Here is a 27,000-nt window from a genome sequence, read left to right as displayed (position 1 = left end):
CTGACATCCTGTTTTGACTCTGATCTGCTGTTTTAGATATCTGATCTGATGCTCGGAGGGCTTTCTTGGTGTTCTCTCGGCGTAATACTGCGCTCTTTATGCTTCCGAAGGGTTTGTTTGAAACCGGAACAATAAGAGGAGCGGTTACAATATCTACACGGCCTGTCCGATGAGAACTGTTAACTCGCGTCAGATCTGTTTCATGTGAGAAGGATGGTCCTACGGTTTGTGTATGTAATACACAATACAGAATATGAATATAAATCCGTATTCAATATTTTAGACCGAAATTATTTCAGGTCAATGATTTCTCAGTCGTTTTTTTACCACCAAGTTTTGTTATATTGTTACACTGGAAGGCAAATCAAAAAGTTGGAAAAAGGCAAGCAGACCTATTTCAGATTACATTACAAAATGACATTTTGTATTGGTTTTGATGATTGATCATAATATTTTTTATCATGTTGCCATCTCTGTGTGGAGTGCTGAAAAGCGCCCCATTGCTACAGTGACCCCTCAGTGTAGGGGCAGTGCTCCAGTGTTTGTCCTGCAGTGTACACACACACACAGTGCTCCAGTGTTTATGTCCTGCAGTGTAGGGACAGTGCTCCAGTGTTTATGTCCTGCAGTGTAGGGACAGTGCTCCAGTGTTTATGTCCTGCAGTGTACACACACAGTGCTCAGTGTTTATGTCCTGCAGTGTACACACACAGTGCTCCAGTGTTTATGTCCTGCAGTGTGCGCACACAGTGCTCCAGTGTTTATGTCCTGCAGTGTACACACACACACGCACACGCACACGCGCACACACACACACACACACACACACACACACACACACACACACACACAGTGTTCCAGTGTTTATGTCCTGCAGTGTACACACACACACACACACACACACACACACACACACAGTGTTCCAGTGTTTATGTCCTGCAGTGTACACACACACACACACACACACACACACACACACAGTGCTCCAGTGTTTATGTCCTGCAGTGTACACACACAGTGCTCCAGTGTTTATGTCCTGCAGTGTACACACACGCACACGCACACGCACACACACACACACACAGTGTTCCAGTGTTTATGTCCTGCAGTGTACACACACACACACACACACACACACACACACACACACACACACACACACCACACACAGTGTTCCAGTGTTTATGTCCTGCAGTGTACACACACACACACACACACACACACACACACACACACACACACACACACACACACACACACAGTGTTCCAGTGTTTATGTCCTGCAGTGTACACACACACACACACACACACACACACACACAGTGTTCCAGTGTTTGTCCTGCAGTGTACACACACACACACACACACACACACACACACACACACACAGTGTTCCAGTGTTTGTCCTGCAGTGTACACACACAGGTACTTCCTGCTGCTCTGCGCTTGTGTACAGCAGCCGAATGGCGCTCGCTCTGCCGGAGGTCTGCCCCCCCGCTGCCTGAGGTGTCCCGGTGAGACGGGGGGGGGATACCCCGTCAAACGGAAACGTTTTGGCTTTGTTTTTCCTTGGAGCGCAGTTGCGCTGCGTGCGCGGTGTTGTGCAGGCGCCCTGCTCCACTGCTCCCCTGCAGCAGGTCCCTCATGCGTCATCCGTGCTGCTGCTGTTTGTTCTGGGTGTGACGGCCTCTGGTGTTGAATCAGAGTGCAGGGCGTGTTTTGGGGGGGGGGGGGGGGGAGGGAGGGAGGGAGGAGAACACCTTTCGGTGCGATTTGGCCCCCCCCCCGCCTGTCAGCGAGACGCTCCCCGGCCGCTCGTTCGGAGTCTACCGGCTTGATGCCGAGTGTCCCAGTTGTGCGTGACCTTCCCGCTGGCCCCCGGGGGATGGAGGGGAGGGGGAGGAGGGGCAGGGGGGGGCGCAGTCGGCAGCAGGAGTATTTCAGGCTGGGCCCAGGACGGTGGAGCCTCTGGGGCCCTGGGGGCAGAGTGCCTGCCTGTTTACACCAGACCGATTAGCTCTCAGATTAGCAGCGCCGCCATCGCTAACAAGCCTCGGGACAGAACGAGTGTTTACCACTCCTGCACACGCAGGAGAAATTATGCCACTCGCTGAGCACTTTATTAGGTTTTTAGACCCATTTCTGCTGCTGTAGCCTGTCCACTGAGAGGTTGGTGTGTTGCGTGTTCAGAGATGCTCTTCTGCATACCACTGTTGTAATGTGTGGTTATTTTTGTTACTGTAATCTTCCTGTCCGCTTCGACCAGTCTGGCCCTTCTCCGCTGACCGCTCTCATTAACAACACATTTTTCGCCTGCGGAGCTGCTGCTCACTGGATGTTTTTTTGTTTTTCCGCCCGTTCTCTGCAAACATTAGAGACTGGTGTGAGCGAAAATCCCAGGAGATCAGCAATTTCTGAGATGCTAATAAGATAAACCACCCTGTCTGGCACCGACAATTATTCCACAGTCAAAGTCACTTGGATCGCATTTCTTCCCCCGTTCTGAAATTCGGTCTGAAAAACAGCTGAACCCCTTGACCACGTCGGCATGCTGGTATGCATTTAGTTGCTGCCACAGCGTTAGCAAGCTGGTGTACAGGCGTACCTAATAAAGTGCTCACTGAGGGTATATTCTGTTGTATCCCCCGTCTGCTCTAAATGCGTGTCTAATCTCCATCTCCTCCATCCTTTTCTCCGGTAACCCTGTTCTCCACCTAATAGACGGGCGGCCTGCATTATGCATGCGGCCCATGTAAATTTAAAGAGTGCGTGCGTGCTGGTGGGAGTTCAGCTTAAATAATTCCCGCTGTTAAAAAAGGAGAGGCGCAGGAGCGCCGCTGGAGCCTCGTGCTATTTCAGGCAGCGGCGATGACGGTGACACAAACGGCACAGAGAAAGCAGCAGCGCACGTTCTTCTCTCTCTCTCTCTCTCTCTCTCTCTCTCTCTCTCTCTCTCTCTCTCTCTCTCTCCCCCCCCCCTCTCTCTCTCTCTCCTCTCTCTCTCTCTCTCTCTCTCTGCGCTCTCTCTCTGCGCTTCGCGCTCTCTCTCTCTCTTCTCTTCTCTCTTCTCTCTGCTCTCTGCTCTCTGCTCTCTGCTCTCTGCTCTCTGCTCTCTTCTCTCTTCTCTCTTCTCTCTGCTCTCTGCTCTCTGCTCTCTTCTCTCTTCTCTCTCTCTGCTTTCTCTCTTCTCTCTCTCTCTCTCTGCGCTCTCTCTGGCTCTCTCTCTCTCTGCTCTCTCTCTGCTCTCTCTCTGCTCTCTCTCTCCTCTGCCTCTCTCTGCTTCTCTCTCTCTCTGCGCTCTCTCTCTCTGCTCTCTCTCTCTGCTCTCTCTCTCTCTGCTCTCTCTCTGCTCTCTGCTCTCTCTCTGCTCTCTCTCTGCTCTCTCTCTGCTCTCTCTCTCTGCTCTCTCTCTCTGCTCTCTCTCTCTGCTCTCTCTCTCTGCTCTCTCTCTGCTCTCTCTCTGCTCTCTCTCTGCTCTCTCTCTGCTCTCTCTCTCTGCTCTCTCTCTCTGCTCTCTCTCTCTCTGCTCTCTCTCTCTCTCTGTGTCTGGAGCAGCAGGACTGCCGATTCTCCCCCTTACCGCCACAGCCCTGTGGAGAAGGAAGGAAACAAAAAAAAAAATCTAATAATAATAATGAGTAAGCGATATCTTGTGCTGGAGCTCCTTTTCACTTTGAGATTTTTAAATTATTTTATTTATTTTCAATGGAGCTGTTAAACCATGGTTTAGTCCTCAATTAAAAAAAGATTGACTGTTTAACTGCATCTTCCCAATCCATCCCCTGAATTTAGCCAATTCCCATGAATTAAAAAAACGAATTTACCCATGTCCTTAGAATAGGGAAAAAGATGTTATTCTGACAAGTCCAATTAATTCTTTAATGACATTAAATCCACGTGGAAAGTCTTCAGTAAGCTCTTGAATAAGCTCTTGAAGCTCGTGTGTTGGGGGAGCATCAGCAGAAGGCTTCTGTAGCCCTCCCAACACGGTTTACTAATGGTAGTAGTACCTCATCTAATCTTTATCTCATGGCTTGTGAATTATACCTCTGTGGATGTTTGTGCTTTTTTTCCAGAATTAGTTCTGTTAAAGTGCAAATGCCTCCGGGTAGTATGCAGCGGCCTGAAGTGTCCTAGCTGTAACATTTACATACGTATGGCCTACACCTGACCTGCTGAAGACATGACCACACAATCCCAGTTTTGTGAAATGTCAACTCCAATTATGTGCACAAAATTTTACATTTTGGCTTTGACACATTTTTCAGCTTTAAGACACTTCAGTAGGTCGACCTTTGTTCTGAAGTTTTGTTAAACAAACTACATGAAGATGGTAGCTGCATGTGCTTGGAGGGCGGCCTGTAGCGTAGTGGTTAAGGTACATGACTGGGACGCGCAAGGTCGGTGGTTCGATCCCCGCTGTAGCCACAGCCGTTGCGCCCTTGAGCAAGGCCCTTAACCCTGCATTGCTCCAGGGGAGGATTGTCTCCTGCTTTGTCTTAATCAACTGTACGTCGCTCTGGATAAGAGTGCCTGCCAAATCCCGTTAAATGTAATGTAATGTATGCTTGGTGAAGTTTCAGCATTGAGGCTTCATATACCCAATGAGAGGGAAGCTGAAGTTATGGATTGCAGCCTAAAGATTATGAGGATCTCTGGAATCAATAGAATTATCAAAGATAACTCTGGCTGGTATGCAGCTGGTTAAACAAATTTTACTGCCCAAAATGACAAGGAATAAGCTCTTTGCATCCCTGACCCCTTTTTAAAGCTCTTCTCAAAGTGTTTGGCACGGTAACTCTGAACATATTGCTTGTTAAATTGTCATTATGGTTTTTTGTGAAGACTCTTCTAGTTGGCTGCACTACTATGTCTATGATGGAGCAGTTTGTTGTTTGCTAATGGATGGACCTTAGAGTAGGGGTAGGATAATGTGGGTTAATTGGGGCAATTAAATAAAAATGTAATGTTATACATTTTAAAACCGTTAGGAAACTGGGCTCTGCAGTTCTCCTTTTTGAGGAGTATTTGCCCCAAAAAATGTATTTGTTTTAAAGTTGTAAACATGTTTGTGTAGAACCCTGATAACTTTTTTTTTTTTTTTTCCTCTCTCTTCTTGGTCCACTGCCCTCATTTTCACTTCGACAGCTGGTGATTTATAGAGTGCCTTTGTTTATTTGTTTGAGGACTTAAAAATATCTACCCCGTTTCAATAATCCCACCCTTTTCCTCTCCAAAAGAGATGCGTTTTCTTGCAGGCATAACTAAAAGTGTTGCTGTATCGGGAATTAAGTTGAACGTTGACTCCTATGCCAAAAAAAAATGAAAATAAAATTATAATTTGCTCTCGCCAGGAGAAACCTACCCTGAACTCTCCTTCGTACCGTCAGAGTTTTTGGCAGGGAAGCCGAGTGGAAACTGCAGCTTCCGGAAGGCTGGCCTTCCTCTCCCTGCAGTCCTCATCCTCGGGTTCTGACGGCCGGGCCCAGCTTCTGCAGCTCACAGGGTTTGATTCAGTCCCAGGTCTCGGGTTCTGACGGCCGGGCCCAGCTTCTGCTGCTCACAGGGTTTGATTCGGACAGCTTTAGGGGCTGACACTTGGAGCGCGAATCGGAGGCCGTCTCCAGTGACAACGCTTCTGGAATTACACGCTCGAAGCCTCAAATTACCGACGAAACGCAAACTAGTAATTGGCCAAAAAGACGGCTTGAATTTCTGACGTTAGTTTAGGAGGGGAAGGTGGAAAAATGAATGCGAGAGGGGAAAGAAATGTTCATTTTTCCGCCCGTGGCTCCGCAGTGAGACGGGGGGACGAATCAGGCCGACGCTCATTAACGTGAGTCACTGTTGGCTTGGGTGGTCCCAAATTGCATCTGTTCTTTGGGACGCCGTGTAAAATGTAAAAGCGGTACTTTGGCCTACAATTGGAGGTTTCCTTAACGTCATTGGAATCCTTGGGCGCGCCGGTCTAAAACCATCGCGCTCCCCCCCCCCCCACCCCCCCCCCTCCTGGTTCATTTTGCGCATAAGTGTGAACGTACAGCGATGTGCACTTTAATTCTCTTATCTGCCATTTTGGGTGTAGCCGTTTCTGGCAATGGAAAATCCGAATGGCTGGAAGAGATTGTTAGTCAAGATTGTGAGTTGCTCCCAAAAGAAAACTTGGGACTGGAAGTATGTTTCCAATTATGTTTTTATGCTGTTCCCGCTTGTGAAAAAAGGTCATAAATACAATGTGTAAATTGCATTGTTACAAATCGGATTTCACACAAATATTGTATTTGGCTCTGGATTCCCTTTTGTGTTTTTTTGGTTTTTTTGGTAACATCCATTCTGAATCAGATTATCAAATGTACAGTGAAGCTAATCTATTAGCAGTCTGATCCATACAGCCACATAAACACAACCTGTTTTCTTGCAACCAGGCTTGGCTAGTGTTGGCAAACAGGCCGGGTAAGCTGTTAACAATGGATGCTGTTTAAGAATAACCATGGCACACTAAATTTAAACAAGGTCATCTACAGTTGCGTTTAAATGTGGCATTTAGCAGTTGCTCTTATGCAGAGCGATTTGCATAACCGCCTGCTTAACGGTTGAGTTAGTATGGATAGTGTTGCTCTGTCTGCCTTGATTAATGGGTTCCATTGGTAAATAATAAAACTAAACGGGTTAGTGACAGAATGTGATGCATACCTGGCTACGTGAAACTTTGCTGGCTGACGACAGGAAGATCGTTAGCCGCATGGTTAAATATACCATCAGACGAGTAGCCAATCGGTTGTCAGAGCTATAAAGTTATTAACGGCTGGATTGGGCAAAAATCAAGAATCTCGTATGTATGGACAGGTCCCAACATTGGGCCTGAACTTTTCATCTGAATATTCAACAACATTTGATTGTTGTGACCAATATAACCTGATGATGGCAAGGTAGCTAGTCCGATGATTATGCCTAACATGCATGTCCACATTCTAGAATGTGAGCTTATTAAATAAAAATGCTCTTAGTGGACGCTTTATTTGGTATTTATGACTTATTTTTAAAACTCAAGTCTTCTGCTGCTGTAGCCTATCCACTCAGAGGTTTGACATGTTGTGTGTTCGGAGATGCTCTTCTGCAGCCTGGCCCTTTCTCCTCTGACCTCTCTCATTAACGACGTGTTTTTGCCCTCAGAACTGCAGCTTGCTTTTTCTTTTTGTTTTTCGCACCATTCTCTGCAAACTCCAGAGATTGTTGCGTGTGAAAAATCCCAGGAGATTATCAGTTTCTGAGATACTCAAACCACCCTGTCTGGTGCCAAGAATCATTCCACATTCAAAGGCTCACATTTCTTCCCTATTCTGACATTCGGTATGAAAAACAGCTGAACCTCTTGACCACGTCTGCATGCTTTCATGCATTTATATGGTGCCATTAAGTATTTTTTTATGATTAAATATTTGCATTAAGCTGGTGTGCAGGTCTACCCAATAAAGTGGTCACTGAGCGTATATTAACGATCAAATCATGAAATTATCAAAATTATTATCAAATAATATATTTAATAAAATATTGAAATGTCTTTTTTTTTTTTTTTGTGCGTGTCCCTGCCATTTGTCAGTGGAGCCCGATTTCTGGTACGTGTGATGGTTCTCATGTTTTTGTGCAAAATGAATTTTCCCATACGCACTTGTTACCGCAGCGGGAGGTTTCTTCCGGAAGCCTCTGATGCTTGGGCGCACCTCGCTGTGGCCGATTGGTGCCGCGATTCGCGCGTGTTTTTGTCTTTTTTTTTTTTTTTTTTTTTCTTTTCTGGAGCCTGGCAGCAGAGCTGGGAGACTCGGCCGCTAATGACTACCCCATTACGGCCGCGCCGGCGCTGACCCCAGATCAGTCTCCCCGCCTTCGGCTGCTGCTGACCTTGAGCTCGGTGTTTAAAATGGAACGAGACCGCGCTCTCCCCGATGGAGCGGAACGCGCGCCTGCCAGAGAGAGAGGTGTGTGTGTGTGTGTGTGTGTGTGTGTGTGTGTGTGTGTGTGTGCCTGCCTGCCTGCCTGTGGCAACGCAGGAGCGGGTACAACCTTGAGTAGATTGAGTTACGAGCGAGAGAACGTGAGGAACACAGATTCAGGCTGGTATGAAAATGATTTCCTTTTTATTTTTTATTTATTTATTTATTTATTTTAAACATTTCCCCTCTCCCTCCCGCCTTTTCTATGTTGCTGTCTGCTAGCGGAGTCTCTCTGCAGGTGTAATTTTAAAGGGGTATTCCAGCAGAAAGAAAATAAAGGAAAGGGGGGGGGGGGGGGGCAGCTGGTGGCCATTACCGTTAAAATGGGCGTGAAGGCTGCCTGTGCACTCTGTGGGAGCCGCTCCTCAGTGGCCTCCATTTTACATGTGAAGCAGAGTGCGAATGAGGGAGGGAGGGAGGGAGGGAGGAGTGAGGGCCGGGTCCTCCATGTTACCCCCCCCCCCCCCCCCCCCCAGCTCGCAGGCTGGCGGAAGCGCGGCTCTGCGCCCCTCCAGGGCTGAGCTGGGGTTTGATAAATGATGCAGCAGCGCAGGATGACGGCGACAGCAGGCAGGAGATCAGTGTGCGGCCCCCGCTCCTAGGGGGGGGGCCCCGCTCCCAGGGGGGGGGGCCCCCGCTCCCAGTGTGCAGCCCCACTCCCAGCGATGGGGGGGGGGAGGGAGGAAGAGAGAGAGAGAGAGAGAGAGGACGGGGATAAATTGTTCAAAGAAAGCCGTACAAAGAGGTAGTGCTCCGGTGGGAAAAGGCAGCCTGGCTCGCACAGAGAAGTAGGCTGTCTTCGACCTTGAACAGCAACAGTGAAAAACACGTCGTACTGGTTTAGCAAGCTTGCGGGCGACGCAGGCTCAGGCACAGGTGAGAATTGTAGGATGTCTCTCTCTCTCTCTCTCTCTCCTCTCTCTCTCTCTCTCTCTCTCTCTCTCTCTCTCTCTCTCTCTCTCTCTCTCTCTCTCTCTCCTCTCTCTCTCTTTCTGTCCCCCTCCCTCTAGCACATTATTTTCTTTCAATCCACCAGTGGGATTAATCTGAACTAGATGTGTTCTTCATTCCTTGAAAGAACGCAGTTTTGTAAAAGTGGAGAAAATTCCTAATTAGATGCAAGCCTGAATGTATGCATTTTAGTAACCGTCTCCTGTGTCAGATTTCGGTTTTCTTCATTTGAACCTTCCAGGACTGTAATAATTGGGCTGTATTTGCGTGTGATTTGTAAATCTTTGTGATGGCGGAACGGCGTCTGAGATTGTTTGTGTTCATGCTGGAACACATCGAGCTATGGAGGACGGCAGTGTTTTGAGCAGAGGCTGTTACACAGGCTCTTAGTTCAGGAGGGCTGGCTTTCCTACTCTGCGAGATGTCTGGTGAACAGATAGGCCAGGTCTGGTGAACAGATAGGCCAGGGGTCACCTCTCTGCCTGATGTCTGGTGAACAGATAGGCCAGGGGTCACCTCTCTGCCTGATGTCTGGTGAACAGATAGGCCAGGGGTCACCTCTCTGCCTGATGTCTGGTGAACAGATAGGCCAGGGGTCACCTCTCTGCCTGATGTCTGGTGAACAGATAGGCCAGGGCTCTCCTCTCTGCCTGATGTCTGGTGAACAGATAGGCCAGGGCTCTCCTCTCTGCGCTGGGGAAGCTGTCAGCATCTGGAAAAGCGTGAAACCGCACGCAGATGTGCGCTGTGCCCCCCCCCCCCCCCCCCCCCCCGCTGTTACAAGCGACCCCGTCACGGCCCTGTGTCTCTGAGCGACCCCCCCGCTGCTCCCACACTGCGCCGTAACGCTGCCTTCTGGGGTCGTCCGGTTCACACGTTGTTCAAAACACTCGCTCTCCGTGAGGAGGGGGGACACACTGACGGGTTTTCTGTGTCGTGTCTTCTCCGTTTGGGATTTTTCTTCTTTTGAACTGTATGTGGGTAGCACTTGGTGAAATAAGTGGTGTCCTTACTGGCTTAAAAAAAAAAAAAAAAGTATTTTTTAAGCTTTAGTTCACTAGCTGTCCATGATGAAGCCACCTGGTGTTTTGCAGTGGCTCTGGTAAGAGGGTGATGAGACTCACGGCTGATGTTTATTCTGGTGTCCATTTTAGATCAACATTAGCAGCGCGTTTGGACCGACTGCACGGCTAACGGCTGGATAGTGTCTAGGATACAGTGTAAAAAGAAAGTCGTTTTTGTTATTTGGGGCTGAATGTTGAAAAAAAAAAATAACCGAAGTCATATGTTGGCCTTTTTGTCTTTTTTGTTTTTATTGGCAAAATCAGGATATACATTTTATACAGAGCTACAGGAGTTGGTTGTCTGATGGGGCGGGGGGAGGGGAGGGAGGAATCCCACGGTTTAATTAAAATGTAGTTAAAATGCAATCTAATAATGGATAACACCAGTTATTTTCCCCTCCATAAATCTGTTGCTCTGATTACCATTGACTATCTGCTGACCTTTAGCCCTTCCCACTGGAAGTCCCCAAAACAGGGATTAGCAGGTCCCTGATTTAATCAGTTTTCCTTAAAAGAAAGAGTGGTGGTAAGTGTGGGGAGAAAACAAAAAAAAAAAAAAACATTTACCAAGCAGGGAGCCCTCAGAAACGGGCACAGGCGCAGGAATTGTTTACGTGGGTTTTTGCAACTAGTCTTCTGCTCGTGAGAGAAGTAATCGCTGTGCATATTTTAACAAGCCGTCTACATATACACAAGTATTATGGAGCGCATCTCACTGCTTTGTTGTAAAGGGTACCTGGGAAACATTTGGCCGGTTTAATAGCTTGCCCACGGGGGCGGGGGGGGGGGAATGGCTGAATGGGCCTCTGTTGGTGGCCCGTCGTGTTTGGCGATTAACTCGTTGAACTTTGGAGTCGGACGTCTCTGCGCTCTGGCTGAAGTGGGCTTGTTTGCTGGGTGGGAGGTGTAGTGGCGGTAAATGGTGTTTTGTGTCCCGTTTTTATGGAAGCCGGTTGTTTAGGAGGCGTGACCTCTCGAGGGTAGTTAATGGATCGCTCTATAAATAGGGTTTGTGATTTCCTTCCCTCCCTCCGACCCCCGCCCCCCCCCCCCTATATCCGGCAAGTGGAAAATCCCCAGAGAGCTTTTCATTATTCAGGTTTTTTTAGCTGTCAGTCTCTGCAGGGAACCGTATTTTTAGAAGCATCAGTCACACAGAGATTAATCTGTTGCACGGCCCACGCCTACATCCGGATCCAGGTGTAGTTCAGTCGTGCCCCGTGTTTCTTTTCACACACGCTGTCGACGAGCCGAAGAATGCTGTGGAGGCGGGTGTCTTATTAAGCTCACCTTGTTTTGGAAGTCCTTGTGTCATTGGAAAATGCACAGTACTGTACGTATTTGATGGGGATCTTCAGAGGCCGGTGATTGCGCGATGCTACCTGCTGTCGAGGAGAGGCAGGACGGCGTCGCTGAAAATAATTTGCGATGATGATGATGAAATTCAAATGAAAGGGGTCTGAGTGAGCTCACTCGGATGGAGACCTCGTTTGTGAAACAGCGCGACAGGGCTGTTTGAAGCGTGTGCAAGTACCTTTTCAGCATTTGGAGGCCTCCCCATCTCACACAGCATTACCCTGGCTTCCACAGCAGCTGGTTTAATTAAATGTGATACGTTATTAGATTTTTTTTTTTCTTTTCTTTCCCCCCCCCCCCCCCCCCCCCCCTCTCCATAGCTTGTTCCCCCTTTAATGCACCTGCAAGTAAACGTATTTGGCTGTGCTAATGCCTCCTCTTCAGAGATGATGATTATGATGTCAGGGGTGTAAAATAATCTTCAGCTTCAGCTTGTTTTGAGGGTGTTCTCCAGCACATAAAATGCATTTTTAGGTTTGATTCTGATTTGGTGAAAGACATGGCCCATCAAAAATGTCCCAGTTTTTTGCTTTGAAAACGTATTTGTTGCTTTAGCAGTATGTTTGGGCTCATTGTCTTGCAGAAGGATGAAGCATCATCCAATCAGGCATTTTCTTGAGCTGGAGGATGCTTCTGTACACTTCAGGTATTTTGGGGGGTTTTTGTCATTATGGTAAATTCTTGCGATTACTGCTCACCTGTGCTCTCTTTGTTGTTGATGATGTTTCAACCCGTCATTTTGGGAAACCTATGTTTTGGTCCATGGCAATGGCAATCTAAAGGCCTAGAATGAAGACCAGATACTGAAAGCTCTCTTACACCTGCGCTACGGATCGAACACACCTGACCGTTCCAAAACACTTGTGAAGCCATTTGTCCCGAACCTTACGGAGCCCTGAAATGCGGGGTGTAAAATAACGCAGACGCTGCAGGCTCGGGGGGGGTCTGACTCACCGACTCACTCTGGGTGGGATAAGCGGCTCGCTGAGCCAAATTGTTGGCAGCGGGAGGAGGGAGGAGGCGGCTTTGCTCTCCCCCAGTCAGCCTGACCTTTGAAAATAAAACGGGGGACACGGCTGTCACCGTGGCGGGAGCTGTGTCCTCGTCCCCGGCTCCCATACCGGCCGTGGAGCCGGGAAAGCTAATCGCTTCACCCGAGAATTTCGCCCAATTCCTTTCTGCATGAATCAGCCTGTAGGATGATCAGTGGGTTAGTGGCGTGACGTTACCTGGGCCTTGGGTGTATCCTCAGAGCTCTCTCTCTCTCGCGCTGTTTTCTGTTTCTCTCTCCTCCTGCACGGCGCCTGTGTGTCACTGCACACCTCTCCCTGGCGGGTGCTCCTCGGCGTGAGGACTGTCCCCGTGGCGACGGCGTGAAAGGGGGGAGGCGCGCGTCAGCAGGCTGGTTAAGTGACGGAGGCATTACATCTGCTGTGTAATCACGTGTCCGTGACCTTCAGTGACCGTCACTGTTACTCGTGTCTAATTAACCGGGCGGCCGTTGAGGCTCGTTCAATTGCCACATGATTACGGGATCAGCAGTTATTCGAGTAAATGGATGTACACATTTTGCATAAATGGAAGGCGCAAAAAATCGCATATGGGCAGGTAGCGATAGAAGTGCAGATTGTGGTGTGGCTGCAGTGTCTGGAGAAAACTGACAAGCACCACTCTTCCCACATTCCCTCTGTCAGTCCCCCTCTCCCTCCCTCCCTCTGTCAGTCCCCCTCTCCCTCCCTCCCTCTGTCAGTTCCCCTGTCTCTCCCTCCCTCTGTCAGTTCCCCTGTCCCTCCCTCCCTCTGGCAGTCCCCCTCTCCCTCCCTCCCTCTGGCAGTCCCCCTCTCCCTCCCTCCCTCTGGCAGTCCCCCTCTCCCTCCGTCCCTCTGTAGGGCTGGTGTTACCCGCAGAATGCTGTGTTTTTAGGGTGGGTGCGCACGCCTCTCTCCAGGGCCCGTGTGTCCTGCTCCGAGCCCTCCCTGCACGCCTCCGCTCCCGCGTTCGTGCGTTTTCGCCGTCCTACTGGAACGTTCCGCGCCCGGGGCGAAACGCGATCCGGGCGGTGTCTCTGGACAGAGGCCGGCCCTCGTGACCAGGCGTTCGCCGGCGCCTGAACTCGAACGGAAGAGTGCTGCGAAGACGCCGCCATGTTCGGGGAGCTGAGCAGCCGGCCCCGCGCTGGGGGTCGCGCACAGATGGACCGAGCCTCTCAGTCCTCCTAAAATGGCAGCCGCTCCGCTGGCCGGCGCTTGGCTGTCAGACAGGCTGGCCTCTGGCGCTGGCTGACCGCAGCCTCCTGCCCACGCAGGCCCAAATCTCTCACCCCTCCCCTCTGCAGTCCCCGGGCTGTGACTGGGCTCCATAAATGGAGCGCGGAGGCCCCCCCCCCTCCCCCGGCAGCGGGGAACAGAGCCTTCCTTATGCCTGTGTGGCTCGCACAGGAAGCAGAGCCGCGGGGAACGGCTGGGAGAGGCAGTGCCACATGTTCCGGACGGGGACGGGACAGACGGACGGACTGGGGGCTCTTAAGAGAAAATGGCTGCCTCCTCACCGCACCGTGCGCTTCATGTGTGTTTTTTGTTTTTTGGTTTTTTTAATGAATTGAAGGAAGGGGGGGGCGGGGGAGCGGACGGACTCACATCTGGCCGGCAGACGGTGGCGGGACGGTAACCCGGCGCCGTCTCCACGGCAGCCGCGGGCTCCGGTCACGTGACAGGAAGGGAGGAGTCAGACGCACACACACACACCCGCACACACACACACCCGCACACACACGCACCCGCACGCGCACACACCCGCACGCGCACACGCACGCACACACACGCACTCACACACCCCTCCCCTCCCCCGCTCCCTGAGGAGCTGACCGGTTCAGCTGCTGTTCTCCAGTCTCGCTCCACCCCACGTCTCTGCGCAGGACGTCCTGTGGGACAGGGCTATAGGCTCCACTGGCTCCGGATGTCGTCTTGCTGCCTTTAACACTGTTTCAGTTTCCCCACCCCCCCCCCCCTTCCCCCCTTCCCCCTCATGCCCTGGTATAACCTTGTCTGTCAGGGACATATTTTTGACATTTTTTTCCCCTATTAAGTTCTAGCTGATGGTTTGGCGTCCTTGTGCTCAAACGCTGTGCTCCGAACATATGGCCCAATCCCTGGTTTTCACATGGACTGCATTCACAAACTTCAGTCAAATGCAGGGGAATGAGCTGTTGTGTATGTCACAGACACACAGACACACAGACACACAGACACACAGACACACAGACACACAGACACACACAGGCCTTCCCTGTGTGTTCCCTGTGCTTGTGGGACGGGGGGGGGGGGGGGGGGGCGGGTAAGATTAGTGCCGCTCTCCCTGGACCCTGTCTCCGTGTACATCCTGTCTCTCACTGCAGGAGCGCCCCACACCACACACGACTACAAAGCCATTTTCAGGCCTTATGAGAGAGGCCCTAACTCAATACACCATGTGACTGGTTGGACAAGGGAGTCCAGCTGCCAAATTTCAGGAATATTCCGGGGGAGGATTCTCCCCTGAATGGGAATGCATGGGAATTAACAGGAATAAATGGGGAAATTGTGGGGGTTCCTTCCACCGTGTGCTTTTACCATATGCATAAATGTAAAACCTTACCTTATTATAAGCAGACATAATCACAAGCCCTACTCTGTATGTAGAGCTTTGCATTCCTACTGAATACCCATTAGATGGGATGCTGACCATTATCTGTGCCTGAGATGCAAGAAATGGATTAATGCAAGCTACAGGGTTGCATTTCATTCATATTAAACCGGGACATTTTAATCCAAACATGCCACGATATCTAGAATTACCTTTTTTTTTTTTATGTTCCTTTTCCTCAAATTATTCACCATTATAAGCTATTATTTTGAAATGGGCAAAATTCCCCAAATTCCAGACCTCCCGTAGCAATTTTCCAGAACGTTTCCAGGAATTTACTGGAGATTTTCCAACCCTCAAGTTTGCAACCCTAGTAGGGAGAGGTAGCGGTTTCTGTATAATGGTGACTGTTACGATCACACGCAGGACTTCCTCTGTAGAAAGGGTGACAGATTCTTGCTCTCCAGCCAGCTCCGTATAGCCCTGTAGGCCTTCCTGCCGCAGTCACCCTGGCACGGTCTAAATACTTACCCATTATTTTAATTCCTTTTTGTACAATTAGTGCTCCTGTGCCTGTTTGAATTGGACTTTGTGCCTTCTGGCTGCTCCAATCTGAAATGGCGTCCGCATCCTGCTCGCGTGGCTCAGTGCCAGCCCCTCCGGAGACCGTTTGTGACCGTTTGTGACCGCGTTCGCTCTGTGTCTGCCGTGTGCTCGTAGCGGCGTCCGGGGCCAGCTTGCGTGGGGATGAGTGCGGCTGCCTCCACGCCGGTGTCGCTCAGCCGCGGTGGTGGCTGTGGCATCGATCGTTACAGGGTGAGGCAGCGCTTTGCCCCGTGCGCGGGCGGACGGCCGCTCTTCGGGTCACGGGGTCGTAGGCTTCGGCCCCGATGGGTCACGGACGTGCTGTGTGTGCGTGTCAGAGAGTCGACGGGAGGAGAGCGTGTACCCGTGAGCCCTGCAGTGGCGGGAGTGATGTGGGATTCCGTGGAAGGAGGGGGCTCTTCTGTAAATGGGTTGGCACGCTGGCCAGAGGTCTGTGTCTCCCCTTGGTATCCACTGATTCAACACTCTCTCTCTCTCTCTCTCTCCCACTCACACACTCACTCAGACTCTCTCTCTCTCTCTCCACCTCCTTCTCTCTGCCTCTCACTCTCTCTGCCTCTCTCCCTCTCACCCCTCCCTCTCTGCCTCTCACTCTCTCTGCCCCCCCTCTCTCTGCCTCTCTCTCTCTCCCTCCCTCTCTCTCACCCCCTCTCTCTCACCCCTCTCTCTCTGCCTCTCACTCTCTGCTCCCCTCCCTCTCTCTCCCTCTCTCTCACCCCTCCCTCTCTGCCTCTCACTCTCTCTGCCCCCCCTCTCTCTCCCTCCCTCCCTCTCCACCTCTTTCCCTCTCTCACCCCTCCCTCTCTCTCTCCCTCCCTCTCCACCTCTTTCCCTCTCTCACCCCTCCCTCTCTCCCTCTCCACGTCTTTCTCCTTCCCTCTCTCCCCCGGGCGGGAGCCATGTTTGTTCCTCTGTATCACCGCGGGGCTCTGTCGTCGCTCCCTCCCCGGGCAGCTCTACGGCGGGGGCAGAGCGCGACCGTTCCTCCGTATCCATCCGCCGTGCCCCGGTTTCACTGCAGTGGTGTTTTAAGCCGGTGTTGCGCTCCACACATTGTCTTAAGTGGGCCAGAGGATACATTGAGCCGTAATGGCCGCCCAGGGCCCCCCCCCGGCTCAAGCCTGTGCAGCATGCGCTGTAGGCCTCAGAGCCCAGTTTGTTAGGAAACTGGCTCTCGTGTGCTGTGAGCTTTTTTTTGGAGATTCACTCAACTGAACCTCATTAGCATGGATGCCGATCATCAGGTTTTTTCCTTTTTCCTCTAAAATTTAAAGGAGCCTAAAATGCAGTGATTTTGTAGAACTCTATAATGTAGATTGCAGGGGTTTTTGGCTAATGGAATATTTTTCATTTTTCATGAGTCAAGAGAAACTAAACCTACACATCTTAGTTTGCACATAATTTGCTTGTAACTGGCAATGTTTTGATCAGAGTGGATCATCATTGCACATAATTTGCACTTGGACTGTCTTTGAAGGGGCCCAGCATGACGAGCTACAGAAAGCTGTCTCAGACCGATACGCAGCGTTTTCATAAACATGTCTAACTACGAGTGAGCTGTCGTCGTCCTGCCTGTCATCCGGTCTCGGTCGTAACGGAGGAGTCGTCGAAACCGCTGGCGTGCGCGGCCTCGCTCTGAATGGCCTGAATCGCCGCGCCTCGTGAAAATTCAGCAACCGCCAAAACCGCTGTCTCCGGCGCGGGTTAGACGGTGGGGAGAGGGCCGAGTGTCAGTTTCTCCGCATTGTTATTCTGACCTATTTGCCGGTTTCGTAATGGGGGAGGGCGGGGGGGGGGGTGCCGTTCGGCTAGGCGGCAATGCCTGCAGCCTGCTCTCCAGCTGTGAGACGCGATGTGGAGATGCTGTAATTGTGAAGTGGGGGTGGGTTGGTGTATTAGGCTTTACGCTGTGGGGAGGGAGGGGAGGAGGGGGGTTCAACAGCAGGCATGCGGTAATCTTTAACCGAGAGCGCCGTTTGATCTCCTAGTCGGGTGTCTGGAAGCGTTGCCTGTGCGTGTGGATCAGTCGCGTTAATTCTTTTCCCGAAGGCTCTGCTCATTGATGAACCTTCTCCAGATCTCCGTATTTTTCCGTTTCCCCCGTGTCCTGTGCACAATGAACTGCTGTCTGTTTGTAGGCTCCTTTTAATCTTTGAATTTTAAATCCTTGCGTGTGGGGTATGCTGCACAAGAACGGGAAAGCCGAGGTTCTGAGCATTTGATAACCCCGCTCTCTCTTTCTCTCCTCCCCCTCTCTCCTCCTCCTCCTCTCCCTCTCTCTCTCCTCCTCTCTCCGGTTACAGGTAAAGAGAACCTACTCCCATGGGACGTACAGAGCCGGGGCCATGAGGCAGATCAGCCTGGTGGGAGCGGTGGATGAAGAGGTCGGGGATTACTTCCCAGAGTTCCTCAGCATGCTGGAAGATTCGCCCTTTTTGGAGGTGAGTGGGATGAATCCTGGCTGTTCAGAGGTGTGTGTGTGGTGTGTGTGTGGTGTGTGTGTGGTGTGTGTGTGGTGTGTGTGTGTGGTGTGTGGTGTGTGGTGTGTGGTGTGTGGTGTGTGGTGTGTGTGTGGTGTGTGTGTGGTGTGTGTGTGGTGTGTGTGTGGGGTGTGTGTGTGGTGTGTGTGGTGTGTGTGGTGTGTGTGGTGTGTGTGGTGTGTGTGGTGTGTGTGGTGTGTGTGGTGTGTGTGGTGTGTGTGGTGTGTGGTGTGGCGCTGGGACTGTGCTGTGGGAACATGCTCCTGCACAGATGCTGACCCATTCCAGCTGGCCAACATGCCGCTGGGGTGTATATGGTCTTTCTTTCATTATACCCGATTACCTTTTTACTGTGGGAGTAAACATGCCAACTTCAGAGGCTGCATGAAATGCTTCCCAGAAAAAATAAACCTCACCACTGTTACCTACGGGTGTTGATAAGACCGTCAATCAGCCGCAAAGGCCTTTCTGCTTCCATGTGATTGGCAAAAACATCACATGGAAACATCGCCGCTCATTGGCGTTCTTATCAACACCCAATGGATAAAGGCGGTCACGTGGCCTCTGCCATTCGGAGGTTTACGACCGCGCAGGTGTAATAAAAACATAAAAAAAGATTAGAATAAAAGGATGAAGAGAAAGTGAATACACCACGTGGTGGTGAGACGGTTATTGCATTTGATGCCATGACTGCCCTATTACTGCCCCACGTACCACACCCTCACCCCTCTGTAAACTAACTCCGCTCCACGTACCACACCCCCACCCCTCTGTGGACTAACCCCGCTCCAGTGCACCTGCAGCCAGGTCAGCTTGCTGCCCTGGGGAGATGCCTTTTCTCCAAACAGGAGCACTAACCAAACTAAATTCACTTTCTGCTCACATGAGTCATGGGCACGGTGGGGTTATCCACCGGGACCCAAGGCAAACTTTCTCCGCATCTGTGGACTGTACTGCTTTTTTTTGCTTTTTTGCTTTTCTTTCTCTCTCTCTCTCTCCCTCCCCCCTCCCTGGTAATAAACAGTTGCTCCCTGCCGGATTGTATTGGAACGGTGGGCATCTAGGTCTCATGCATTGAACTGTGCACACAGTTCAACGGTCTGATGACTGTCCACCATTGAAATTTGACAATGGCTTTCATTGCATAAAAAAAAATAAAATAAAAAAACATTTACGCAAGGCTTGTACATAATGCAACCACAACGCTTAATAATGGGGGGAAATGAGGGAAGGATGATGGTCATGGTGGTGATGTAAAAACATAGTAAATGATCAAAGGCGCTGCGCTGTGTTTCCCGTAAGAGGAACTGGGCGTGTAACTCAAGGCTGTAGGTCGGGCCCCCAGCTGGGGGGGACTGCTGTTGTGCCCCTGGGGCCACGTACTTAACCTGAGCCGCCTCATTAAATCTCCAGCTGTATAAATGGCATTGTACGCGCAGGTCTCTGGGTAAAAGCATCTGCTAAATGGCTGAAATGTTAGACTAATGTTTCGGTCCCTCTCTCCCCTCTCCTCTCTCTCCCCTCTCCTCTCCTCTCCTCTCCCCCCGCAGCGCACCCTTCCCTGGGGCACCTTCTCCAGCCTGAAGCTCAAGAGCCCCACGGAGAGTGACGACGGCCCCATCCTGTGGGTCCGGCCGGGGGAGCAGATGATCCCCGTCACGGAGATGCCAAAGTCTCCCTTCAAAAGGAAAAGGTGGGATGGGGGGCCCCCAGCCCCGCCGCCCGCTAGGGGCCACTGCTAGGGGCCACTGCTCCCTGTGTTACACAGGGGCCGCTCCTGACGCACTGCTCTTATGGTTGCCTTGGTTTGGGGGAGGGGTCATTTTTTTCGCCCCCCTACCGTTTATTTGAATACAGTAACGCATTTGGCAAACCGAAACGCTTTTAAATGCTAAAGAGCCACCAGTTAATTGTGTCAAAATAAAAGTTTTTTTGTTTTTCCTCCCAATTTGGTAGCCAATTGTACCCCGTCTGATTCAATTAGAGCTAGTATCAGATACACCGCCCACACCCCGTCCCTCGGCGGCCCGAAGGAGAGTAACAGGAGAGGTGCTTTTTGTTGTGCGGCGATCTACTAACCCTGCCAGGTCCCTCCCTCTGGAGCAGCGAGCCAATTACGCTGCTCCACGTGAGCCGGCCAAACTTGGCTTTTTGGCAGGACCGGGAATCAAACCCCGGTCCCCGGTGTGCAACTGCAGTGAACTGCAACCGCAAGTCCGCTGCATCTTAGCCTGTTGCGCCACTGCGGCCCCTCGTAATGCTTTTTTAAATTATGCTTCATAGTAATATTCTTGGCAGTGGAAACAAACCACACTTCTTAGCTCATGTATATGTAAAGTAGGGGTGCCCAGTCGTGTGCCTTCAGTCCAACCAATCACTACCCCTGTTGATTTCACCAATCGGTTCCCTCCTCTTTGGTTTAAAGTGTGCTAATTGGTGAAATCAGCAGGGGTAGTGATTGGTTGGAATGAACCCTCCGCGGTTGGACACCCCTCCATGGTCGGACACCCCTCCGTGGTCGGACACCCCTCCGTGGTCGGACACCCCTCCGTGGTTGGACAGCCCTGCTGTGCATGAGCATGAGCTGAAGAAGGGCTGCTGTTTCTGCAGGGGGGCTCCGCTGTGGGACTGAGGACAGGCGGGCGGCTCTTTCTGGATCTGTCACGCTGTCACTCTTCCCCTCAGCGCCTGGCAACCCGCATGAATTCCATAAAAACGCGGTGTCCTCCTTGCACCTCAAAACGTGGCCATTGTTATGCTAAATAATACAACAGGAGCCGTCTGCCGCTGGAGAAGGAGAGCCTGTCATGAGGCTTCAGTTCTCTCTCCTCTTCCTCGCTTTCAAAATTCTCTGGGCTCTGTTGCGGGTTTATTAGTTCCTGTCACAAAGTCTCGCTTTTCCAGGCAGCCGTTATTTGTTCTTTTCTGGTGAGTGGAAATATTTCTTTTCTTTTTTTTTTCTATTCCCTTTTTCATATTCGTTTGATTGGGAGGCTTGTGGCTTTAGGTGGATTTTTCAGAAAGGCGCACAGCCCAGGGTATTGAGCTGATGGTTTTTTTTGTTGTTATTTTGTAGTGAATACTATCTTTTCTAGTAAAAAAAAAAAAAAAGGAAAAGAAACCAAGCTTATCCGTGAATGTAAAACAGCAAAATGAGGTCACCAATTGCGTGTCCAGTGGCTTCACACCTGGTTGCGTTTTGTTTTGAGCGTTGTAAAGGGTTATGAGCGTGCAGATGGCCGTTCTTAGGGAAGATCTGCAGTGGAAGGGGTAGGGGAGGCTGGGCCGGTCCCTGGGCTGCAGAGGGAGAGAGGGGCTCAGAGGTGATAAATCCTCTGCAGCACCTGATAATGGAGGAGCTGCACTCAGCAGGGGATCCCCGTCTGCCCGTCATTCACACGCTGCACCTGATTTATGCAGCCCTGCCTTTTTATATAACAACTCGTGCGTTTCGCTTCTTAAGAAAATGTGGGGGAACTCAGCAGGAACGTTGGGAGTCTCCTGGACTTCTCTGGACTTGAGAGCGGAGTCTGCCCGTGTGTGGCCGGGCCGTGTGGGCAGTGGGCGGCGGACGGTGACGGGGCGGGGGACCCCGTACGCCGCGGGCACATCGGGGTGCCTTCCCCAGCGGTACATCGATAGCTCGCAGACCGCTGCGCCCCCATTTCAACTCCTTTCTTAATCGGAACTCCAGATTCTGGCACAAGTACAGACCCGAGACTGGAGACCCGTATCCGCTCCCCCGGGGGCGGGGTGGTGGCGGGGGGGGGGGGTTGGGTTTGCGCTGACATTTCGGCACACTGCACCCATCCGTAGACCCAAATCCCCAGTGAGCTCCGTCCCAGAGCAGGCAGTCCGTGAGAGGGGCCCCGGGCCCCGGCTTTGCATGCATTATCTCACCGCCGGCTCGCTCGAAACGCTGCATATTAAACACCGGCCCCCTGTTTTCACCTACAGATGTTTCCTCCCTGCAGCTGATGTCATTGAGAGTGTGACGCCCGCTAACCGCATGCATGTACTCGGGCTCTGACTCATGTGTGGGGCTTTGTTTTGGTTAATCAGTCCCACGTTGTGATTAATAGCCCGGTCACAGGAGACGGTGCCGCTTGGCTCTGTTCCCCCCCCCCCCCCCCCCCCCAAACATGACCGAGCTCAAAGCGGTCCTGCCAGATGCTGCTCCAGCGGTTAATGCTTTTGTTTAGTGCCACACCGAGGTTCTCACGCAAAAACCTAATGTGCAAGAGCCTTCCGTTTACAACTCTGTATCGTTCGTGTCGTGCATCGGTCGCACGTGGAAAGAAGTAGCGACGTAATCGTTTCATAACTTTCATCCCTTCGTTCAGAGTTATTCCCGTCGCTGTGGGAAGAGCTTGCGTTCGTCTGTGACCGTTGAGTTCAGTGCGCCCACGTTCCTTTCCTTCCCTCATCTGCTGCCTCCAGGACTGCAAACCGCATGCCTGCCCGTGGGCTCCGCCAACCACAGATGATGTGTACATACCTCTTTGAAGGCTGTTTTCTTTGTGTCTATTTTTATCTGATCTGTCTGTAGCTACGTTACTCAACTAGCTAGTTTGCTAATCAGTCGCTATGAGTTATAAAAAAAAACGCTGCCTTCCAGTCCTCACTGAAGGAAGGAAAAGTGGGCGGTTCATTCCTGGCAGGGTGCAGTTCCCCCAGCTGACCAGAGAGGTCGCCCTTGCACTGTCAGATAGGGAATACCTCCCTCCCGGGAATCTCTGCCCAATTACTCACAACTCTGTCAGGCACTTCTCTGCACCAGTTACCACAAGCTGTTGTCTGAATGCTGCCCTCTTCATACTCAGGTCTACCAATGAAATTAAAAACCTGCAGTACCTACCTCGGGCCAGTGAACCCCGTGAGATGCTGTTTGAGGACCGCACACGGGCCCACGCCGACCACATCGGGCAGGGCTTCGAGCGGCAAACCACTGCGGCCGTGGGGGTGCTGAAGGCGGTCCACTGCGGAGAATGGTGGGTCTTTTACGCACGCACGCGCGTACGCACGCCATCACACAGACACGTGCACACTCATTTACACGCACGCACACACACATGCTAATACACACACACGTGCACACTCATTTACACGCACGCACACACACATGCTAATACACACACTCATACACTTCTAGACACACACTCGCACATACTCATACTCTCTCTCTCACACACACACACACACACACACACATACACACACACATGCTAATACACACGCTCATAGACACACACTCACACATACACTCATACTCTCTCACACACACACACACACACACACACACATACACACACTCATACGCTCTCATAGACACCCACACCCACACACACGCATGCCGTCACAGACACGCACCCACATTTACATGCACACACTCATGCACTGACAAACGCATTTCAAATACATTTTTCCCTGAATTGTTTTTTTTTTGATCCATTGCATTGATATTGATCATTGATGGGTACAATGTGTATATAGTCGATCTGGAATTTCAAGCTTTAATCCATGTGGAGTTAAGGTCCTAAAATGAGATGAAATTGCTGCTTGGAAATCCACAAAAGTGCCTTTTTTGACGAGTGTCCTTCCCTTCTAGTGGGGATCCCCCTCGGATAACCAAAGACGTGGTGTGCTTTCACGCTGGAGACTTCACAGAAGTGGTGCAGAGGCTACAGCTGGACCTGCACGAGCCACCCCTCTCCCAGGCGAGCGCCGCTTCTGTCCCCCCGCAACACTGACACCTGCTGGCCGACCGCAGCATTGCGTCCCAGCGCTTCCTCTGCAATACCTAATTCCATAATCTGAAGGGTGCTCAAACAGTGTGTGTGTGTGTGCGTGTGCGTGTGCGTGTGCGTGTGTGTGTGTGCGCGCGAGTGTGTGTGCGCGCGCGTGTGTGAGAAACTGCAGCGTGTCATTACTCTGTTGTTGTGTTGCTCTACGCTAATAATGGGCGTAATTAAGTGCAGAAATCATGCCTTAAGTGGCTGATGACGGGTGAGTAATCTGCGGTGGCGATGAGCGCTAACTGGCGGTCTCTGCCCCCTCCGCAGTGCGTCCAGTGGGTGGACGACGCCAAGCTGAACCAGCTGCGGCGGGAGGGCATCCGCTACGCCCGCATCCAGCTGTACGACAACGACATCTACTACATCCCCCGCAACGTGGTGCACCAGTTCAAGACCGTGTCGTCCGTGTGCAGCCTGGCCTGGCACATCCGCCTGGCGCAGTACCACCGGGAGGAGGAGCCCCAGAGCGCCGCGTCGCCCGCGGCGACCGCCGCCTCGCCCGCGGCGCTGTCCGTCAAGCAGGAGGCCGGGGAGCACCCGGAGCCCCCCGCCCCCGTTCCCGCGGCGACCCCCCGCGGCCCCCATGACACTCCCCTCCGCGAAATCAAAGAGGAGCCCGCAGCCGCGCCCCTGGAACTGGGCGCCAGGCCCCCCCTGGCCCCGGTCACGCCGCAGGAGAGCAGGCCCAAAACGCACCATCACCCAGAATGTCCCGCCACTCCAGCCAAGCCTGGCGCCGGGCAGCCCGGCGTGCGGACACAGCCCCCACCGCCCCCGGGCGAGACCCCGCAGGACACGCTGTTCCCAAAGGCTCCGGTCACCCCGCAGGACACACGGCCGCCCCTCTCAATAAGACCCCACCTGCATGAGCAGCACAAAGACTTTTTATACTGATTTGTACATAATGTTTTTAAATGGCTTTTTTCTTTTTGTTTTGTTTTTTTTTTGTTTTTTTGTTTTTACGATACATATATATATATATATATATATACATATATATATATAAAAAAAGAAAAAAGTGTGATGTATTATATGGATAATGTAAGCTCTGTGGGGCAAGCTTGCGACTTGCGCTCTACTCTGTTACCGAATGAATACATAGCAAATGTAGCTTGTAACATTCCTCAGTGCCTGTCCGTAACTGTGAACTATCAAAGCACTTAGGGCCAGCTGCACTGTTACCCTGCAGGTTTGAAATAAACAGGTCCTTAAATAATATATTTTTAAGTTGTAGGTTATAGATGTATTAGAGCTGACATGAACATATATATTTTTTGTAAGATGAGACAGAATTCTTTTAATGACTCCGGGCTTTTTCCATAGAGCTTATTTATATCAATTTTTTTTTTTGTTCCATTTTAAATGTCAGCACTGTAGTGTAAATAACTTTTTTTTTTAAACTTGTAGTGTGATTTATACTTAAATAAGAACCTCTTAATAAAGGTTCACAATATTGGAACATTGTTGTTTAAACAAGGGCTACACTGAACAATCAAGTACATTACAGTAAGACCGCAAGACTCACAGAAAGGTAGGTCATATGGCCTAAGTAAGTTCTTCCATGATCATGAAAGAAAGTAAATGGTTACTCTGTGTAGAACTAAGACAACTATGTTTGAAGATAAATGATGAATTAAAGGCATAGGATCAACACAGAAGTTGCTTCATAATTTGTAGTGCTAATCTAGATGGTTGTCTTCCAAATTATTGGTTCTTAGTAATTGGTAATTAAAAAAAACAAAAAAAACAAGAAAAAGCACTAAATTACCATAAACTTTTGCATGCAGTGTTTATTTGACACGGTTGCTTATTAGCACAGGCTAATTATATTAGCTTGTTTAATTCACATTGTTGCTTTAAATGCGTCTTTTCTAAAGTCCACCACGTTTGGAAAATGGACATTTCCTGACCGTTATGTTCAGGGCAGGGTGAACATTTAAAAACATCTGTATGCAGTTTGACCAAAGCTCTTTTATGCTCTATATAACCACTCTGAATCTGGCATTTATTTATCCATATGAATTTACAGCAAGAGACCCACTGAAGAATAGTTCAAACATTGAGAAAGTTTATGGGGTTAGGGGTTTGTCAGCATTAAATCAGTATCCCTATTAGGGGCAGATCCCCACACCTTCCCCATTTCCACATTAGACGACGCAGAGCGACTTGACTGGTAAGTGGCACACCTGCTCAGAGGGGCTGGGGTTGTGTGAGTGTGTTCTGAAGGGGAGCGGTTCGGCGCTGGGGTTGTGTGAGTGTGTTCTGAAGGGGAGCGGTTTGGTGCTGGGGTTGTGTGAGTGTGTTCTGAAGGGGAGCAGTTCGGTGCTGGGGTTGTGTGAGTGTGTTCTGAAGGGGAGCGGTTGTGTGAGTGTGTTCTGAAGGGGGGCGGTTCGGCGCTGGGGTTGTGTGAGAGTGTTCTGAAGGGGGGCGGTTCGGTGCTGGGGTTGTGTGAGTGTGTTCTGAAGGGGAGCGGTTTGGTGCTGGGGTTGTGTGAGTGTGTTCTGAAGGGGAGCAGTTCGGTGCTGGGGTTGTGTGAGTGTGTTCTGAAGGGGAGCGGTTGTGTGAGTGTGTTCTGAAGGGGGGCGGTTCGGCGCTGGGGTTGTGTGAGAGTGTTCTGAAGGGGGGCGGTTCGGTGCTGGGGTTGTGTGAGTGTGTTCTGAAGGGGAGCGGTTTGGTGCTGGGGTTGTGTGAGTGTGTTCTGAAGGGGAGCAGTTCGGTGCTGGGGTTGTGTGAGTGTGTTCTGAAGGGGAGCGGTTGTGTGAGTGTGTTCTGAAGGGGGGCGGTTCGGCGCTGGGGTTGTGTGAGAGTGTTCTGAAGGGGGGCGGTTCGGTGCTGGGGTTGTGTGCGTGTGTTCTGAAGGGGAGCGGTTTGGTGCTGGGGTTGTGAGTGTGTTCTGAAGGGGAGCGGTTCGGCGCTGGGGTTGTGTGAGTGTGTTCTGAAGGGGAGCGGTTCGGCGCTGGGGTTGTGTGAGTTCTGAAGGGGAGCGGTTCGGCGCTGGGGTTGTGTGTGTGTTCTGAAGGGGAGCGGTTGTGTGAGTGTGCTGAAGGGGAGGGGGTTGTGTGAGTGTGTTCTGAAGGGGAGGGGGTTGTGTGAGTGTTCTGAAGGGGAGGGGGTTGTGTGAGTGTGTTCTGAAGGG

The 27,000-nt window shown here is 51.1% G+C and overlaps 1 protein-coding gene across 1 annotated transcript; it reads left to right on the top strand.

Annotated features, from left to right (window-relative positions):
• The first annotated feature begins 17,540 nt into the window (after nucleotides 1–17,540).
• LOC133134920 (lysine-specific demethylase RSBN1L-like) lies at nucleotides 17,541–25,522 on the top strand. Its single transcript, XM_061251526.1, has 5 exons — nucleotides 17,541–18,030; nucleotides 19,620–19,762; nucleotides 22,893–23,060; nucleotides 23,678–23,786; nucleotides 24,132–25,522. The coding sequence occupies exons 1-5, from the start codon at nucleotides 17,935–17,937 to the stop codon at nucleotides 24,756–24,758; spliced, it is 1,143 nt and encodes a 380-aa protein (XP_061107510.1). The 5' UTR covers nucleotides 17,541–17,934; the 3' UTR covers nucleotides 24,759–25,522.
• Nucleotides 25,523–27,000: the final 1,478 nt, after the last annotated feature.

The sequence above is a fragment of the Conger conger genome, chromosome 8, assembly GCF_963514075.1.
Source record: "Conger conger chromosome 8, fConCon1.1, whole genome shotgun sequence".
Lineage (NCBI taxonomy): Eukaryota > Metazoa > Chordata > Actinopteri > Anguilliformes > Congridae > Conger > Conger conger.
The sequence above is the reverse complement of the archived record's forward strand: the minus strand, read 5'-3'. Positions and strand labels throughout refer to the sequence as shown.